Raw genomic sequence first — 21,536 nt, 5'->3', positions numbered from 1 at the left:
TAATTGCTCTTCAAGTTTCTATGATGAGAAGGGATACTTCCACAGCAAAAAATTACTTTCAAATTATGCGTGTAATTCAAAAGCAAAACAGATTGCCGGATCTTTCCTAGATAGTGACAACCAACAAAGTTCGGGGGTCATTATCTTTATGACATTTACAGTCTTTTGTTTATATTTTTACTGTAATCCCCAACGGGGTTGTACTAAACACGCCGCAAAAGTTAAAACCTTTGGGGGTCACTATCCAGGAAAAATTCAGATTGACTAGTAATGCCAGTTTGGTAACTGGGATAAATACCAAAGCCCTGATAAGCACAGAAAGTAATTTTGCAACCGAATATCTTCTTCTCTTAACGTGCTTTTTTCCCATTTGTATGGGCTAAGCACGATGCCTTCTTTGAAGGACTTTGATTTGGCTTTGGGATAGACCGTAGTCTCGATCAGCTGCCCTGCCTGTCATCGCTTAGACCCTGGTAGCGTATATACATGTATTGTACCAGTCACCAACGCCCTTTCTCCCAGCAGCGAGAAGTTGTTGCGCGGTTAGGTCGACAGTCGAGACGTGTGAGGTGTCTGTTATGTTTTTAGATGTTGGAGTGGCTTTGTTTGTGTGTGTATTAGTCTGTAACACCCATTTGCTTTTAAGCATACCTATCCGTTGATTACATGCATAGTCCCGGGGTGTCTACACGGATAGCAAAGTGTCCGCCTCCTGACCAGTCGGCTGCGGATTTGAACCCGCGCTACAGACCTCTAAGACGTCCGAAGCTGCTGCTCTAACCGACTTGGGCATCGAGGCTCTAATTTTGCAACCGAATATAAGAAAGCAAAATCGACATCGAGATTATATTGGATACGTTACCACCTGATGGATCTTTACTCCCAAGTCTTTACAACCAGAACAGAAAACGAAGGAAAATACTGACATAGAGATAGCAAAGGACCTGACCCTCTTTGAGCCTAACTACCTACTCTATTTCACTGGTGCACACCTGAACAAAAAGGCTGAAAGTAGGAACATAAACAAGAAAGGGTAAAAGTGTTATGAACCCCATGAGCTTTGCTCATAAAATTGAGCATTTCACCTCCCCTACCAGAAAGCCAAACACGAGGGTCTTCCTCAAAATCTTCATTCACGACATTTAAAAGGGAAATTAGGGAAAATTGGAAGGGGGGGGGGCGAACAAAGAGAGGAAATTTTTAAGGGACGACTGCTCCAAAGGACAGGATACAGAGCACGAAAAAGGTGAAAAGAGGAACTGGAGAAACGCTGAAAATGTAAAATAAACAAGTCGAGTCCAGACGCGCGGAAAGAGCTAAAATAACGGGAGCAAGGATGAAAATAGACGAGAGACAGAAAGAGAGAAAATATTTCCGAAAACTGTCAGCCGCCCTTGCAAAAAAAATGCGGAGAGTCGCTTGAAGTCGATAGGCAAAGGAAAAAAAAAATTCTTGACAAAGGTTGATCTACATTTCACTTCAGCTCGACTATAAAATCTTGAATCTTGACAACGGACATAAAAAAGAAAGATCAAATAATTATAAAAATTCCATTTAGCACTGAGATAATAAAAATGAACGCTAAAAAGGTTTTGACACTGATCCTGATTATCACTGTTTAATCTATAAAAAAAATTTACATACCAGGATAAGGGTCAAATTTGGGAATGGGAAAAACCGACAAATAAACATACGATTTATTTTTACCGAAGAAAATGCTTCGGTTAGTAAAAAAAAAACCTTCGATTGTAAGCAAGCATCTACAAGTTGAAATTTACGTTTAAGATGACGGAAAACCAGGAGTTGCAAGGAGAGAAATGAATTAAACTTTCAGGAAAGATTCAACCTCATCCACAGAACTGCCGAGACACTTTGTTTAACAATACTGCATCGAATCGTTTCTTCTTCCGCTTTTCCCGCCCCGCAAATTTATTGGGTGGTAAAAGGGATTTCAAGCAGTAAGGGAAAATAGATTTATTGTGACATTTTCTTCCCATAAATGATTATTAAGTTTTAAACATATACATACTTGGTTCAATGCATATTATTATAGCACAACATGCCTTCTGTTTACTATGCTTTTTTGTTAAGACGAATCAAATCTATTCTTTCCAAATGTACAATTGTTCGAGAATTCCCATTCAAATAAACCAATTTTACTTGAACATGGCATGTTCTTAAACCTTAATGGAGAGCAAATTCCACTCCAAATATTCCTTTCCAAATCAAATAATGACGTAAGATCCTACAACCTCGATTCCTCTTGCGCAAACTGTTACAGCATACAACCTATATAATCTTTACAGGTCCTATCAACCGAGAGAAATAACGGCAGGAACGTGAATGCTTTCGACGCAAGAATAAAATTTCGTTGCCGACAAAGTACTATACAATCCAGACAGCAGACGATGAAGGCAAGCAGATCTGGCAGAGATAACGCTTATAGATATGTCTGCTTCCGAGATTTACTGCGCTCGCCAGATAGTCCTCTATTCTTGCAATGCAAACGAATGAATAATAAAAGCTGCGTTCTGGGGGAAAGGGATGAAGGAATCTCTTTGCATGCAGAACATAAACTCTTTTATATGCGGACGTTGGCCATGAATGATGTAATTACTTCAGAGAGAAATAATTCTTAAATGGGATACGCGTGCGTTTGTACGCTTAAGTATTTATGGATCCTTATCTAATTAGTATTTCCGAAAAAAATTTTCATTCAAGCGATGAAACAGACAATATGTCAGTTCAGAAATAGACAATTCTTCCAAAGCAACTATGCATCAGTCCACCCACTTTCCGAGAAGACGCCGAAATATAGAAATAGTTCTGAGGAATTCAAAGCCTTCGAAATACAGAAAAAGTTCTGAAGAATTTAAAGTCTTCGAAAAATAGAAATAATTCTCAGGAATTCAAAGCCTCCGCAATACAGAAACAGTTCTGATGAATTTAAAGCCGCCGAAGCACAGAAATCATTCTGTGGAATTCAAAGCCTCCGAAATACAGAAATAGTTCTGAGGAATTCAAAGCCTCCGAAATACAGAAAAAGTTCTGAGGAATTCAAAGCCTCTGAAATACAGAAATCATTTTCTGATAAATTAAAAGCCTCCGAAATACAAAAATCGCATTGCGGAATTCAAAGCCTCAGAAATACAGAAATCGTTCTGATGAATTCAAAGCCTCCGAAATACAGAAAAAGTTCTGAGGAATTCAAAGCCTCCGAAATACTGAAATCGTTTTCTGAGGAATTCAAAGCCTCCGAAATACAGAAATCGCGCTGAGGAATTCAAAGCCTCAGAAATACAGAAATGGTTTTGAGGAATTCAAAGCCTCCGAAATACAGATATCGTTTTCTGAGGAATTCAAAGCCTCCAAAATACGGAAATCGTTCTGAGGAATTCAAAGTCTCCGAAATACAGAAATAGTCCTGAGGAATTCAAAGACTCCGAAATACAGAAATCGTTCTGAGGAATTCAAAGCCTCCGTAATACAGAAATAGTTCTGAGGAATTCAAAGCCTCCGTAATACAGAAATAGTTCTGAGGAATTCAAAGCCTCTGCAATACATAAATAGTTCGAAGGAATTTAAAGACTTCGAAAAATAGCAATAATTCTGAGGAATTCAAAGCCTCCAAAATACAGAAATCGTTCTGAGGAATTCAAAGCCCCCGTAATACAGAAATCGCTCTGAGGACGTCAAAAACTCCGAAATACAGAAATCGTTCTGAGGAATTCAAAGCCTCCGAAATACAGAAATAGCTCTGAGGAATTTAAACTTCGAAAAATAGAAATAATTCTGAGGAATACAAATCACGAAAGAGAGGAAGAATATGAAAGACTAGAAAAGAGGAAAAGAAGCATAAAACGGAAAATCCCTTTTAGGCTGGACTGATTGTCAGCCGGACATAATTCCCTCTTGTTTGGAAGTTTACCTCAACTTCACCAGAGCGGTTGTTTCATTATTTTCTCGTGTCTGAAATAAGCTTTTTCTTTTTATTGTGGATGTAACCTCCCCCCTCCCAAAGACACACACACACACACATATATATATATATATACACCAATATATATATATATATATATATATATATATATATATATATATATATATATATATATATATATATATATATATATATATATATATAATTCTTACTAGCAGCGTTACGGGTATGATGCTCATACAATTAAAATAAGCTTAAAATTACTGCTGTCTAGAAAGCCCATTTATTATTTAGTTCAATTTTTCTCTTATTTATCTATTTTTTTAAATTTCATTTTCATTTAAGATTGCTGCCACCCGTTATTCATATTCTTTTTAAATGACTGATACTTTATCAAAAGAAAGCATGATTTTCAAGTGAATGGCCTTTTGGCTCCTTTTTCTTAAAATGTGTGAAAACCATTGTAAGTGATAACTAGTTGAAGAATATTAAAAATAACATAATAATAGCATAAGCGTATTCATAGACACTTTCTATCCATTTTTTCGAAGTAAATTCAAGACATTATTGCATGTGTGTACATACAAACACACACTCACACACACAACATTCAGGTACCTCCGCACAAACAAATACACATTAAACATTTATGTCCTTAAGGCCGGGAAATGGGGAAGGTTATGGGATTTTTTTTAAAGGAGGAGGAGGAGGAGGGGGAGGAGGAGGAGGGAGAGCTACCAGTAAGTTATAGTCCAAAGGAAAGGTTAAGTTGAAATGAAAGATAAATACACGAAAATAACAAAATGTTGACTTTAGCTTTGAAAATGTCCCGTACACCTTGTTTGCTTTGAGACTTAACAAAAGGCTCCGTACACTAAGAATCATGTTGCTTATATTTGCACGTGTCCATAGACGGCTACCATTTGAAAAGACCCAGCATATAGAGTCAAATCTCGAAGCCCTCCGGATTTTTATTCTCGATTTTGGGACAGCATGTGGAATGCCTACATTCATTCAGAGAGAGAGAGAGAGAGAGAGAGAGAGAGAGAGAGAGAGAGAGAGAGAGAGAGAGAAGTTAAGTATACCTTAGTTTAACCAGACCACTGAGCTGATTAACAGCTCTCCTAGGGCTGGCCCGAAGGATTAGACTTATTTTATGTGGCTAAGAACCAATTGGTTACCTAGCAACGGGACCTACAGCTTATTGTGGAATCCGAACCACATTATACCGAGAAATGAATTTCTATCTCCAGAAATAAATTCCTCCAATTCTTCATTGGCCGGTCGGAGACTCGAACTCGGGTCTAGCAGAGTGCTAGCCGAGAACTCTACCGACTCGTCCAACGAGGAACTGAGAGAGAGAGAGAGAGAGAGAGAGAGAGAGAGAGAGAGAGAGAGTAACAAATAAATGATAAAGTGTTCTGGATTTTTATTCTCGATTTTGGGAAAGCAAGTGGAATACCCTTATATATATATATATATATATATATATATATATATATATATATATATATATATATATATATATATATATATATATATATATATATATATATATATATATATATATATATATAGAGAGAGAGAGAGAGAGAGAGAGAGAGAGAGAGTAACAAACAAATGATAAAAGTGTTCTGGAATTTTATTCTCGATTTTGGGAAAGGAAGTGGAACACCCATATGTGTGTGTGTGTGTGTGTATGTGTATATATATATATATACATATACATATATATATATATATATATATATATATATATATATATATATATATATATATATATATATATATATATATATAGAGAGAGAGAGAGAGAGAGAGAGAGAGAGAGAGAGAGAGAGAGAGAGAGAGAGAGAGAGAGAGAGAAACAAATATTCCTTAAATAAGAACGATACAAACTAGAAAGACTAGGATAATGGTTCATGTCACTTAATAGTAATCTTGCATCCAAACCAAACCCTTTTCACAAAACTATCCTTCAGAACGAAGCTCCTACAGCAAAGCTTCAGGAAAAAACAGGGGGTTAAAAGTATCCCAGCATCCGAGATGAGGAGGATGTTCTCTTTCCATTTCACCATTCCAGACACACTTTTCCCTTCTAATGAATCTCATTCGATGCAAACAGACAATATGTAAATGAGCCAAGTGACGAACGGATTCCGTCGCTTCTTCTTCGTCTTCTTGTCTGGTTAGAGCGAGAAATTCCCCTCTATTTTGAGAACCCCAGACTAAAGATTCCACCAGCTGTGAACACTGGAGAAAGGGCAACGCCTCATTAAACCACACTTTCCCGAAGTTTGACGTCCAGTGTGCGAATATAGTAACTGTTTCCATTTGAAGAGGATGGAGAGGAAGGATAGTTAATGCTAACTACAGTAGCGATAACAAAAATAACAAAAATGTCCACAACAACAAAAGCACCAGGGAAACATGAAAAGTCAGATAAATGATTTTGTTAACGGCGAATTACACATTATGTACAATTCTTGTTTGCAAAGAGCACCAACGTTCTTAATATCTGATAAACACGTTACTCAACATTTTTCTGTGTACTAATTTTTCACCACGTTCAGTGGTGACATGGAATGCCAAGTATGGTTAAAGTTGGAACTGTTATTTATTCCAATGCTTAGTATTCGGTCACGACTCAAAATAAACTATCATGGAAAACTCTTAAAAAAAAAACATTAAATCAGTGACCTTGACAATTACTTCACGGTCAGTGGAGATCAAAAGGCAAGAAGTGGGACAAACAGGAATAATGATACTAAAAACCTTCAATATCAGATCAGGTGAAGATTAATAACAATTAGTGCAACAAGAAGACATCAATAAACGATAATCCTAACAAGAACGAGGCCGACAAAGACATTCTCTCAATTACCATAGAGATTTGTTATAACAAAATTCAGGCACCCTTCAATTAGCTCTTTTTGCTTACTATACATAATTTCTCATAACTCCGATCATCTTGGTTATTTGTTATTTGTAGCTTTATCAGTACATTTTCCAATCTGGGCTATTCTCCCTACTGGGGACAATTTGTTTATGCAACAAAAGCACCAGCTGCAATAATAATAATAATAATAATAATAATAATAATAATAATAATAATAATAATAATAATAATAATATCTAGACGGCAGTGATGTTCTTTTTATTAATAGCGATAATGATAATGAATATAACAACATTTACAATGACAATAGATAAATAATACAAAATGGAATTTTTTTGGGAAGTTCCTGTTTACTTCGGTAAATGGGACTTCACTTATACGGCCCTCCAGCAAGTTGCATAATAAATGAAGAGGTTCGAATTTGCAGTCAACAATAAAAATCGCAATTCCAAACGTTACCCACTTCTTACTCATTCATAAAACTCTTTTCCATCCTACATACTTGTAACTCCTCCTTTCTAATTGTAAATTCCTCTCCACAGCATCAATAATAAACATCACATGTAAAAGCAGATACACAATTCACACTTTCCCTTTGTCAGTTTCACCAAATTAGTACATCTCCATGTATAATTTGTCCTTTTAGTATGATGCATCACTTAGTTTCATAATCTGCATCTCATCCATATCTTAGTTTTCACCTCTCTCTCATAATCATTTCTCATGCTTATTTTCAATCTCATCCTTTTAGAGTTTGAAGTTTTTTTTTTATGCATGTTTATGTGTCTGTTTGCCTATGAACATTTGTGTCCGAAATAAGGCTCTTGAATTTGAATATACTGGAAATCACCGTGGCTGAGTGGATAAAGTCGCGCACTGTGTGACACAGCCCAGAGAGGAATCCAATAATCTAATCCTATTCCCAGCAGAGAGAGGTCTTCAGTTAAACACGAGGGTTATTTAGGAGTTATGTTAATTCTCCACCTTCCACACATTAATTAACGCAGCCGGAAGGATGTCACCTTTTAAAGACACTCTCTATCATTAATATAATATAATAGAATAGAATATAGAATTTAGGCCAAAGGCCAAACGCTGAGACCTATGAGGTCACTCAGTGCTGAAAGAGAAATTGACAATAAGAAGGTCTGAAAGGTGTAACAGTAGAGAAGCCTCGCAGTTGCACGATGAAACAATGATTAGAATGGGTGGAAAGTCAGATGGAAGAAAGAACACATGAAAGGAGGTACAGTAAAATCAATGAAAGGGGTTGCAGTTAGGGGATTATGGAAGGGACGCTGCGAAGACCCTTAAGCAGCGCCAACAGTGCACCACGTGAGGTGTACTGACAGCACTGAACGGGGAGCTTTTGTCATGTCATTGTCCCTAAGACTTTTTTTATTTTAATGTTTCTAAAACAAGTCTTGTTTTCCATATGACTGATGATATTTGCAGTTCTAAATTTCATTTTCACCGCAAACAATTAATTCCGGCAAAGGACTAACGAAAAAAGTAAACAATGCACCGAAGTTTCTTCGGTGCAATCGAGTTTTCTGTACAGCCGCTACAGCGTATAATCAAGGCCACCGAAAATAGATCTATCTTTCTTTGGTCTCGGTACAATGCTGTATGAGCCCCGGCCCATGAAACTTTAACCATTACCCGGTGGTGGCCTATCCTATATCGTTGCCAGAAGCACGATTATGGGGAACTTTAACCTCATACGAAATAAAAAAAAAAAAAACTACTGAGGCTAGAGGGCTACAATTTAGTATGTCTGATGATTGGAGGGTGGATGATCAACATACCAATTTGCAGCTCTTTAGCCTCAGTAGTTTTCAAGATCTGAGGTCGGACAGAAAAAGTGCGGACGGACAGACAAAGCCGGCACAATAGTTTTCTTTTACAGAAAACCAAAAAGGTAGCAGTTGAAATTCCGGTCCCACCTTAAAGTTACCTTTGCTGCAAAAATGTTTTGCATCATTTGAATTCTTGATTTTTTGGGGGACGGGCTTTTGTGGCCGTGTGAAACTGCATGTTTGATTAATATCACTCTTAAAATATCATGCTTCTTCTAAACATATTAATTCAACTGATTACAATTAAGTATCATTATTACTATTGTACAATTACTATTAACAACAAGTGTTATTATCATCGGCTATCAACATCATCACTTTGATTATAATTACCACATTTGTAGAGCATATCACAACATGACCAGTAAATTGATATATGAAATCCGAAAGTTATTCTCATAAAGCCAAGAACCGGGGCACTTTCAGCCATTCAGTGCTCAAGACAGTGAAAGGAGAAAGTTGGAGGAGTTGGACAGCAGGATTAAAGAAAGGAAGCAGAATGGAGGTGAAGTAAAAGGCTAAAAAGTGGGTGCAGCTAGAGGCCGAAGCGGCGCTGCAAAACAACCTTTAGTAATGCCTACAGTGCACCACGTGAGGTGCGCTGACGGCACTCTCTCCCTACGGGGATTTTTGTTTTTGTTTTATTATTGAAATTGTCATTGTTATTAAATCATCCATATGTAAGCACGTATATGGGACCTCATGGTCTGGTGGTCGTGATGCTCGCCTCACTACGGAGAGGGATAGCGGTCAATTCAAAGGCAAATTGGAGAGTTGCAAGTTCCTGCCATTGAATCTCACTGTTGACCTATGCAATGAATTACCTACCCGATAGCTAGTCGACCACGGTGGGTCGCAACCTGGGCCGAGAAGGTCATGGGATTAACAGCTTGATGAAAAACAGGAGCTATTACAGGAAATAAACAAATACAATGCATATAAGTACATACGTGTAATATATATATATATATATATATATATATATATATATATATATATATATATATATATATATATATATATATATATATATATATATATATATATATATATATATATATATATATATAATATATATATATACACACACAGAATCAGGATTGATCATACAAATGTATATACAGCAAGTAATGTAATTCAACCTGTAATGTTAAAAAAAAGGGGGGAGGGGGAATTACAATACAAATGACATTATTATAAGTATATAACGAACACGGAATACAACGCCTTCATAGAAAATGGGAAACATCTACATGCGCTCGAGTACGTATGTATGGTCTACTATACTTTTCATTAAGCCACGTGAGTGCCACCTGGGTAATAAGTGCCATCTGAAGTCACGAGGTTGTGGCACTTTCACCTATAAGGGTACAAGTTAAGTGTGCATAAAGAGTAGAGAACAAAAACGAGAGGCAATAATAATAATAATAATAATAATAATAATAATAATAATAATAATAATAATAATAATAATAATCCATGGTAGTTTATTAGTAATAAAATAAAAACGAAAAGAACATTGAACTTTTTTAATATTCACTATCTAATAATAATAATAATAATAATAATAATAATAATAATAATAATAATAATAATAATCGGCAGCAGTTTTTAAGTAATATAACAAAACGAAAAGAACACTGAACTTTTTAGATATTCGATATAATAATAATAATAATAATAATAATAATAATAATAATAATAATAATAATACTTATATTAAATAATCCGCAGTAGTTTTTTAGTAATATAATAAAAACAAAAAGAACATTGCTCTTTTTATTTATTCAATATAATAACCATATCAATAATCATAATACCGACAACCACAACAACAACTATAATAATAATAATGATAATAAAATAGTAACAATAACGAATACAATCTTAGTAGCAGTAGTAGTAGTAGTAGTAGTAATAGTAGCAGTAGTAGTAGTAGTAGTAGTAGTAGTATTAGTTGTAGTAACAATAGTTTAGCGGTGCTCTAAATCAAACCATGGTGAGAAAAGTGAATGACACTCATTACTCTAACGGAATCCACTCAGTTACACTACAAAGCATTGACCTCAAAACAGTGAGTGTGTGTTGTGCTTCTAACACCGACAACTAAAGAGTGCAGAAACAAGCAGCACAGGTGATGAGGACCAAAACAATAACATCAACAGTGGTGGAGACTACCAACAAACAGCGCGGGAGGAAACCAGAGAGAGAGAGAGAGAGAGAGAGAGAGAGAGAGAGAGAGAGAGAGAGAGAGAGAGAGAGAGAGAGAGGGGGAGACAGGCCAAAACTATTGACAGCAAATGAGAAGAGAGAGAGAGAGAGAGAGAGAGAGAGAGAGAGAGAGAGAGAGAGATAGGAGACGGGCCAAAACTACTGACAGCAAATGAGAGAGAGAGAGAGAGAGAGAGAGAGAGAGAGAGAGAGAGAGAGAGGATTATTTAGACATGTTGGCAGAAGACGTAAACCAGAAAAGAGGGAGAGAGAGGTCAAAACTATTGACAACAAATGAGAGAGAGAGAGAGAGAGAGAGAGAGAGAGAGAGAGAGAGAGAGAGAGAGAGAGATATTAGGCCAAAACTTGACAGCAAATGAGAGAGAGAGAGAGACATGAGAGAAGAGTAAACCAGAAAGAGAGGAGAGAGAGGTCAAAACTATTGACAACAAATAAACCAGAAAGAGAGAGAGAGAGAGTCAAAGAGAGAGAGAGAGAGAGAGAGAGAGAGAGAGAGAGAGAGAGATTATTCAGAAGTGCTGACGGCACATGAAAAACCAGAGAATGCGTGAAAGAGAGAGGTCAAAACTACTGACAGCACAAGAGAGAGAGAGAGAGAGAGAGAGAGAGAGAGAGAGAGAGAGAGAGAGAGAGAGAGAGAGAGAGAGAGAGAGAGAAAATTTATTTAGTGCTGACAGCATACGAAAACGAGAGGAAGGGGTCGAAACTATTGACAGCATATAAGAGAGAGAGAGAGAGAGAGAGAGAGAGAGAGAGAGAGAGAGAGAGAGAGAGAGAGAGAGAGAGAATTTCCAAAAAGCCCTTCAATGTCCTCATATAACGTTCCCAGGGAAGAACTCACACTCGGGGGAGATCAACTATTGCTTGGACTTCATCCCCCCGTGTCCTCCTCTTCTCGTGGTTCCCACAGGGACAGAGGGAGGCCCACAGGGACACATAAGACAGACAGACACACAGACAGACGCTTCCCCTCCACAAATACAGAGACAATACACCCCCAGGAGTTCTCTTCCTGTAAGTAAAGATAAGCCTTGCATCAATATAAACATCAACTGAGCTATGTATGGTACACGGTCTTTTTAAAAGGCGTCACTCGTACGAAAAGTATGTCAAGATATATATATATAATAACTACATACACAAACGTACCGGCGTATTTACAATGTATACAATCTTGTGCGTATTTTGAATCAATCGCTCGGGAATGCGTTTTCGTTAAATCTATTCGTTAAAAAGGTGAGATATAAGGCACATGAAAAGATACAAAATTAAAGGAGGAAATTACAAAAAAATCGAGTAGACAACCACAAGAAATGGAAATGATACTTATGTATGAAACGTCCCAGTATAATATTTCCATAATATATTACCCCCGTGTACAATCAACCATCATCTTTTTATCTGATTCTAAAAGCAAAGTGCAAGTTACAAGTAAGCACTTGTATCTTCATTTACAAAACTGGTGTTATTGATAGCGGCTTTCATAAAAGTTATTTTATTTGATATGGTATGATTTCAACTACTATGGTTATCAAGTACTTTGGGTATAATTGATCCCACACACACAAAAAAAATAATTTGATGATTTTCCAACCTTCACCACAAATAATCTTAATTTACTACAAGCTGCTGCTACTACTACTAGACCAGGCCATCGAAGGCTTACCAACAAAGCGGAAAAAATATTAGGAGGAAGGCAGTCATTCTAATGTGATCTCACTATCAACATATTCAGATTTCCAGTCTATCAGTTCAGACTGCCAACATTCGCTTTTATTATTTTTATTATTATTATTATTATTAATTTTTTTTCTGTCTATCTCAGTCATCCTATTCGACTGGGTGGTATTTATGGTGTGAGGTTCCGGGTTGCATCCTGCCTCCTTAGGAGTCCATCACTTTTCTCACTATGTGCGCTGTTTCCAACAGCGCGCTCTTCGGCGTGAGTCCTGGAGCTATTTCGGCATCTAGTTTGTCAAGGTTCCTTTTCAGGGATCTTGGGATCGTGCCGAGTGTTCCTATTATTATGGGTACAATTTCCGCTGGCATATCCCATATCCTTCTTATTCCTATTTTTAGGTCTTCATACTTATCAATTTTTTATCTTTCTTTCTCACCTACTCTGGTGCCCCACGGTACTGCGGCATCAATGAGTGATAATCAATTTTTTCCTCTTCTTTCTTATCTACTCTGGTGTCCCATGGTACTGCGGCATCAATGAGTGATAATCAATTTTTTCCTCTTCTTTCTTATCTACTCTGGTGCCCCACGGTACTGCGGCATCAATGAGTGATAATCAATTTTTTCCTCTTCTTTCTTATCTACTCTGGTGTCCCATGGTACTGCGACATCAATGAGTGATAATCAATTTTTTCCTCTTCTTTCTTATCTACTCTGGTGTCCCATGGTACTGCGACATCAATGAGTGACACTTTCTTCCTGATTCTGTCAATCAACGTCACGTCTGGTCTATTGGCACGTATCACCCTATCTGTTCTGATACCATAGTCTAACAGGATCTTCGCCTGATCGTTATTATTATTATTATTATTATATTATTATTATTATTATTATTATTATTATTATTATTATTATTATTCAACTCGAACAAACCAGGAGGGACAAACACATCAATATATGGTAAAATTCTTAACATAAAAATATTAAAACTCAGCTAGATTTTAAAATATAAACATTTCAAAAGTATGGGGTCCCAAGGTAACAATAGCCTACCAACGATTTCTCTAGACCTCAAAGGAATGAAACTTCTACAACAAGAGGCCTGGCGTGGACCGTTTGACTCGTCGTCAATCAACTGAGACGTACAACATCAGAATTTTGCAGATGGAATTGAAGGCTGCGTAAAAATATAAAAATCTTCAGTAAAGTTATTTAAACGAAAGTTGTTAGAAGCCGAGGTCAATTTCCAAAAGAAAAGTTTGTGGAGAGAGAGAATGCGAAAACTAAGTTAAGAAAGTCATTGAAATTGTTGGAAAACGTTGGAGGGACTAGAAGCTGAAAATTGAAAAATGAAGAATAATGAAAAGTTCTTGCAGACGGTGTCAGTGTGAGTTAGTAGAAACAAAATAACTCTGTTACTCCAACACGGCGAGCCGATTTTCATATAAAAACGCAAAACAAGAAGTTTGCTAAAATTACACGGAACATTTAATCAAAACGTCATGGAATGATAAATATATGCTAAATAAAGCACTCTAACTTGAAAAGACTTTATCTTTTATATTTCACGGGAAAAATGGAAATCTGACAAGAAACCAAAATAATACAAATATAAAATAGGAGGAAATAAACTCTGCGGATTCATCACATAACATTTCACTACCACGACTTCTTTAACAAACTTCCTCCCATTTACTATTTGCACAAGATACGCGCGCGCGTGTGTGTGTGTTACGCCACAATTTCGTTGATTATCCATTTTACTATACACCAGGAATCCTTACACCCAAGGGAAATTATACGTGATAAGTGCTTCGTCACCAGGAGGATTCGAACTGCCGCCTGCTTGGTAAACGAAAGTACAGTGACAAGCACTTACCATTTGAAATACCCCTTGGGTGTAAATTGTTCCCAAGGTATAGTGAACTGGATATTAAACGAAATTTATGGTTTAATATCTGTGAATATATATAAAAATGTCATAGTGTCTGTGATATATATATATATATATATATATATATATATATATATATATATATATATATATATATATATATATATATATATATATATCCCCTAATATGGGACTAGTTTCTTTTTAGAAAACTTTCACAACAACACAGTCTTATTAACAGCGCGTCGACCCTCGTACGCACTGTGCCACTCATCTCTAAGGCCCTTCCGTTCCCACACTTCTTCCTCTCCATCAAGACTGCGAACTCTCCAGTTCCCTCTCCACCTTACACTACATATACAAGTGAGAACATCATCGCAACAACATACAAATTTTCCTTCTATTTGCATTCAACATTCGAGCTTCCATCTCGACATTGCTTCACGTGGTCAAACTTTCACTTCAGTAAACACCCTGTGAGTGATTTTTGTATAAATTTACATAAGTAAAACTCTACTAACCTCAATCACACACCAAAATAAGACAAATATTAAGCTTATCAAGCTTATGGTGCAAGACTCACAACAGTAGAAACTGGACTTGAGCATCCAATTGCTGAAATACGGAAAGCACATAAAATTTTGCGATGATAATTAAAACTGCTCAGTAAAAGCATGTAAAAATTACGAAAAACCTACAGCCTTCATTGCTTTTCTTTTGTAAAGACCCACCAATTATGAACCGTCTCAAGTTTTCCATGACAATGCCAGTTTCACTTTCTTTGATTCCTGTTTTGTACCTCCACAGGTCGATTTTTAAGCTAATCAATTCCCACACAAATCTACTATGCTGAGATCTGGTTCGATTACCACATTAATGATAAAGTCCCCTATTAAAATGACACACTTTTTCGCCTCGAGTTAATAAGGACTGGTATTAGTAGGTCAAAGGCTCAAGTAGTCAAGCGCTGCACCGGTACAAGGCCAGAACTGAATACTTTTTATTGCAAAGATGACAAGTAGGGATGGACGTCAAAAGCCTCAGTATCATTTTTGTTACATTTGACTAAATAAAACCAGCTTTTCATAAGTGTCGGGACAGTGCAGTGAACTCTGGTTCCCAATATTAGGTACTCTCATGACGAAAACATAAAATTAACGCTTTTAAATGTATGTGTACTGTTACACCTCGTGAAATTCAACTTGACTCTGAAACAACTTCCGCTCAAAGTACCTGAGAAGATAACAGTCATGCTAGATGAGGTTCTGTAGCATTACAAAAACGACGTGCGATATATCAAAGACACGGAAATGGCCAATACTAGACAATTCACTCAATCGCAAGAAACGGCCGTAGCCACTATCCAGACCACTCTCCCTCGGACCTCCTTTACCCATAACAAGCTAGATAAGGGAACATAAAATTTCGTCTTGATTTAGTGAAGCTTCCGATGGAACAGGCAACCGAATGGAAACAAGAGAGAGAAAGGGGAAGATAAAAGCGTGAGCCGGAGAGTGGGGCTAAACTTTCCAGGGAGCTATCAGCAGTGATCTGAGGGAGAATCAGAAGTTCCAAAACATCATGGAAGTATTTCTTCCTTAAACAGAGGCCAAGAAGTAAAGGGGAGTGAAGATAAACGGAGTAAATCCAAAAGCAGGAACAAAAAAAATAACGGTTTAAAAGCTCACAATTTCTCCCGAGCGCATCCGGTTTTAAAAGCTCTGCGATTTACAATGAGGCAGCAATCGATATTTCTCTCCGAGAAATGGTTAAAAGCAACAAAACATTATACTCTTCCTTTGTTCAAGCAAGATTTTTTTTCCAATTATTTCTTTTAAATGGAAATTCGAATCAATTTCAAAGCAAGCTTAAAAACTTTGTACATACATAAAAATCATAATATACATATATATATATATATATATATATATATATATATATATATATATATATATATATATATATATATATATATATATATATATATATATATATATATGTGTGTGTGTGTGTGTGTGTGTGTGTGTGTGCGCGCGTCTGTATGAATGTATGTATGTAAATAAAATCTGTACGCATTTCTGTAAAACCTAATGATGACATACATTTGGACGTGGGACGTTTCCTGGAAGGAAGCAGTCGGACAATCCCGCCATCAATTCTATTGGAATTTCCAGCCCTATTCTCTCATCAGCGTCTCCTTCAAACCTGGACAGAAATTCGGGTTTGTCGTCCTCGAAATCGGGGTCGCTTTCAAAGGGGTTCAAATCGCTGAGGCTGACGGCGAACGTGAAGAGGTTCGGATTCGACAGGAACACGCGCTTCGACTTGGATTTCCGGAAGCGGTGATCTCTGAGCGGATTGATGTTGAGGGAATCGATGTACCGCCAGAACTCGCCATCCGCTTCCTGATCTAACGGTTCGGGAGAGTCCTGGTTCTTGGCGTGCCTCTTGTTGAACATCCTGGTGACATCCGCCAGCAGGTCGCTCATGTCCCCTATTCTGTTCTGGTTCCTCCAGTCCACCGAATCGAAGTCGACATTTTCGACGCTCCTGGAGGCCAGCTTTCTCCCTCGGCTTCGGCGGCGCTGCATGTTGAGGCATACGCCCTCGTCCGTGGCCAAAAAGGCGTCGCAGCTCTGGCTGATGCGACACCCAACGTTAAACAGGTGGGGGGGAGGGGGAGGGGGAGCCCCGGCATCAAAGGAACACCTTTCCATGTTATTTTCCAGCTCGTGAATAAGGTCCAGCAACATGGCAGTGCTCGAATCTGAATGTTGGGCAACAACCGGCCTGTGGCCGTTAATCAGTAAGCTGTTGGCGATGGATTCCAGGGGTTTGTTTCTCACTTGTATCTTCTTTCTGGGTTTATACACTTTGTGCCTCCTAGATTCGATGTCCCACTCATTGGCATCGTCGACTGATTCGCTTTCTTTCCGACTCGATTCGTAATCTTCATCGTCGTCGTCGTCGTCATCATCATCATCATCATCATCATCATCATCATCATCATCATCATCGTCGTCGTCATTACTATCTTTTTCATCATCATCAAATTCTTCGATAGTGTCGGTCTCTTCCAGGGTGTCGCTTCCATTCACGATAGACAATGAGCTGCCAGATGAAACGCTTAGATCTGCCAGCTGGATAATATCCTCGTCACCGCAATTAAGATCACCAGCTCCTTCACCATCTTCCTCGTCGCCATCTTCCCCTTCGCCATCACAGCCATCAACGAGGACATGGTCCTCCTCTGCGAATTCCCCTGGACCCAACAGCAGCCCGTCAGAGCTGACATTGCCGTTGCCGTCCCCCTCGTGCCCTAGGCTGACAAAAACTTCCTCCGACCCACTACTGTCGTCGCTGTCCAGGTCCCCCTTGACGTTCCTGTTCTTGTCGTCGCAGCGGTTCTCTTTCGCGATGTGGCCGTCGCTGGAACACCGCCGGACGCCCACTGGACTCCCAGAGGCCACGGAAATCAAGTGGAATGTCGGGAAATTGGTCATCAGGTCCGACTCGATGGCCCATCTGGGCAGGACCTGAGCTGCCCGCTGGAAGTACACTTGTCTCTGGAGGACGTCTCTGACGCATGACGCCTCGCGTGTTCTGTTGGTTTGGGGCAGACTGCAGGAGGAGCCTCTCTCCTCGGGGCGAGGGCCGTTTCTCGGGCTGCCGTAGACGAAAGGCTCGTCGTCGCTCGAGCTTGATTCGGCCGCCTTTGTGGGCCACCTCAATTTCAGACGTCGCTTCCTGCGCATTTTCAGATCACACTCAGTGACCTAAACGGAGAAAAAAAATGATGACCTGTCTATTTGTCAATTATAATATTGTAATTATTAATTTTACTAATCTTCACCTGTAATCACTGCACAGAATACACACACGAATTCTTCTTTTCCACTAAAGAAATACAACCAATGAACTGTAATAAGTTTTCACGATTTTCATTATCATACTGCTTTGTTTTTCAATTCCTTAGAAACTTGAAGAAAATGAAAACAACTTTTTCCCCTCTACTCTTCGAAGAACAACAGTAACTCCCCTACAAGGCCCTCCATCACACCCGCTTTTCAGAACAACGGACTCGACACTGACTTGGTAAAACTCTCCTACGAACTTGAGGAATCTGAGTCACGCCAGGTATCATAATCTCCTGAATACACCATCGTGCATGATTATCAAACTCTCTCACATACACACAAACACACGCGAGCACGCGAGAGAGAGAGAGAGAGAGAGAGAGAGAGAGAGAGAGAGAGAGAGAGAGAGAGCCACAGGACATGGGAAGCGGGGAGAGAGAGAGAGAGAGAGAGAGAGAGAGAGAGAGAGAGAGAGAGAGAGGCCGGCCTGACAGGTCAACGTGGAAATCACGGTCAAAAAGGGCGGACGTCATTCAAGGCCGTTTTGGGGAGGGACTGCAAGTCGACGTGATACCTAATGGCTCGGGATTCTAAGGGCGCGCGATTATATGCAAAGACACTCGATTACTTCCACCACGATGACGCAGCAGAAGCGGCGGCACCAGCACCCGAACCTTTGGTATTGAACACGTCACGTAGTTCAAGTCTCTCTCTCTCTCTCTCCTACTCCTCCTCCTTCTGCTGCTGCTGCTGCTGCTGCTGCTGCTGCCGCCGCTGTCGTCCGCCGCAGCTTCTCTGCAAAATAAGTCTCCCTTTCTCCCCCCCCCCCTGGACAGCTCTAACCCTTCCCCTTCTCTCCCCTCCCGCTCTCTCTCTTCCTCCGTCCCTTCAGCCGCTTCCCCCACCACAATAACTTCCCTCTCCCTATCAGTTCTCCACGTGCACTTCTTTCCCCCTACCCTCTCCCTTGTTTATATCCATTTTTATTTCAGTTCTTGTTCTCCTACATTCGCTGTTTATATGTTCTCAACCATTTCTTCAAACTCTTTTCTTTGACTAGTTCCTTTAAATCCCTTCATTTTCAAACCAGCCGGTTCAGTCTCTCTCTCTCTCTCTCTCTCTCTCTCACTAAATGACCTAGAATCATCATCCCAATAAACCTTGAATAAGAGGGAGAGGTAAAGAGAGCAGATCAAGCGATGCAACTGGCAGGGGTCACGCCATCGCAAGACATTAATAACAACAACAATTCCTTTACTTCAGTTCACAGTTGCAGTGGGAATTAGAACAGAACAGAATACAATACAGAACTTCGGCCAAAGGCCAAGCGCTCGGACCTATGAGGTCATTCAGCGCTGAAAGGCAAACTGACAGTAAGAAGGTTTGAAAAGTGTAATAATATTTGGAGAGGGCGGAAAGTCAGATGGACGAAAGAGAATATAAACGGAGGCACAGTAATTTATGAATACGTCCTCGGCCTCGAAATCTTTTAAAAATAGAAGATACCAACCGATCAGCGAAGATTTAACGACCCGGAATAATTAAACAAGGGATCATAAATAATGCTGTGAGCCTGACCCCGACAGCATAAAAAAAAAAAAAATCTTTAAGTCCGGAGGCCAAACGAATACGATTCTACGGCCGCTACTACTAATACACAGAGAGAGAGAGAGAGAGAGAGAGAGAGAGAGAGAGAGAGAGAGAGAGAGAGAGATGAGAGTATAAGTTTATTTCCTGAGAGAGAGAGAGAGAGAGAGAGAGAGAGAGAGAGAGAGAGAGAGAGAGAGAGTTTGTTAGAGAGAGAGAGAGAGAGAGAGAGAGAATGTATAAGTTTATTATCCTGAGAGAGAGAGAGAGAGAGAGAGAGAGAGAGAGAGAGAGAGAGAGAGAGAGAGAGAGAGAGAGAGAGAATGTGTATAAGTTTGTTATCCTGAGAGAGAGAGAGAGAGAGAGAGAGAGAGAGAGAGAGAGAGAGAGAGAGAGAGAGAGAATGTATACGAGTTTGTTTCCTGAGAGAGAGAGAGAGAGAGAGAGAGAGAGAGAGAGAGAGAGAGAGAGAGAGAGAGAGAGAGAGAGAGAGACGTGTGCGAGTGTGTATATGAGTGTGTTTTCCTAAGTACGGAGAGAGCCAGCCTAAAAATAGAAAATTCTCATTTAATATTCCGGAAAGTAAACAGACCCTGGTGAGGGTTCCCGGAAAGTTTTAATATTTAAGGTAGCCCACAGGCTCAAACCCTCAACAAGATGAAGCTACTTGCGTTTTACGCTTCCATGCTTGCGGACAACTCCTCCCCCTCCCCACCCACCCAAAAGACCATTTATTATGTGACGAGGAAGACCCATCGTTGGAGGCATGCATCTCGTGGCGATTCTGACGGGAATATACATCAGAATTTGCTTCATATAACTCTTCATAACGAATATATATCATTAAATATAGTATATTCCTCATAAATATTTTCATTTGTTTCATATAACTCTTCACAGGGAATATATATTGAATATACTCCTCGTATACTTTCATATATTAATACGAAATATGCATCTGAATATATTTCCTGTATCTTCTTCATACATTAAGATCGGATATACAGCATAATAACTGTCTTTTTTCTGCAACACCATATAAGTCAGGGAAAACAAAGGCAAAAGGAAAATTCCACAGCTTGAAGTAGGAGAAACAAAGAAAAGTGATAAATCGTAATAAAAAAAAATATGAAGTGAGATCACCGTTAAGTATTTATCCCGAACTCTTTTTCTTTAATGTTTACCCATAATTCTCATTGTGACCACCATTTTCAACCCATAAATCTCATCGTGACCCATTTTCAACCGACAATTCTCATCGTGACCCATTTTCAACCCATAATCCTCATCGTGACCCATTTTCAACCCATAATTCTCATCGTGACCCATTTTTAACCCACAATTCTCATCGTGACCACCATTTTCAACCCATAAGTCTCATCGTGGCCACCGTTTTCAACCCACAATTCTCATCATGACCTATTTTCAACCCATAATTCTCATCGTGACCACCATTTTCAACCCATAATTCTCATCGTGACCCATTTTCATCCCATAATTCTCACCGTGACCTATTTTCAACCCATAATTCTCATCGTGACCACCATTTTCAACCCATAATTCTCATCGTGACCCATTTTCATCCCAT

At 38.9% G+C, this 21,536-nt stretch overlaps 1 protein-coding gene across 2 annotated transcripts in view; it reads right to left on the bottom strand.

Moving 5' to 3' along the window:
* Positions 1-18,291, bottom strand: part of pins (G-protein-signaling modulator pins) — a 58,068-nt gene extending 39,777 nt beyond the window's left edge. The window contains exon 1 of one of the 2 annotated variants that reach the window (XM_067109112.1): positions 16,607-18,291. In XM_067109112.1, the coding sequence (XP_066965213.1) occupies positions 16,607-18,259 (1,653 nt within the window). In that variant the 5' untranslated portion in view covers positions 18,260-18,291. The remainder of the gene's footprint in view (positions 1-16,606) is intronic. The other variant, XM_067109111.1, reaches the window with a different exon arrangement.
* Positions 18,292-21,536: the final 3,245 nt, after the last annotated feature.

Source organism: Macrobrachium rosenbergii, chromosome 9 (assembly GCF_040412425.1).
Source record: "Macrobrachium rosenbergii isolate ZJJX-2024 chromosome 9, ASM4041242v1, whole genome shotgun sequence".
Taxonomy (NCBI): Eukaryota; Metazoa; Arthropoda; class Malacostraca; order Decapoda; family Palaemonidae; genus Macrobrachium; species Macrobrachium rosenbergii.
The sequence above is the reverse complement of the archived record's forward strand: the minus strand, read 5'-3'. Positions and strand labels throughout refer to the sequence as shown.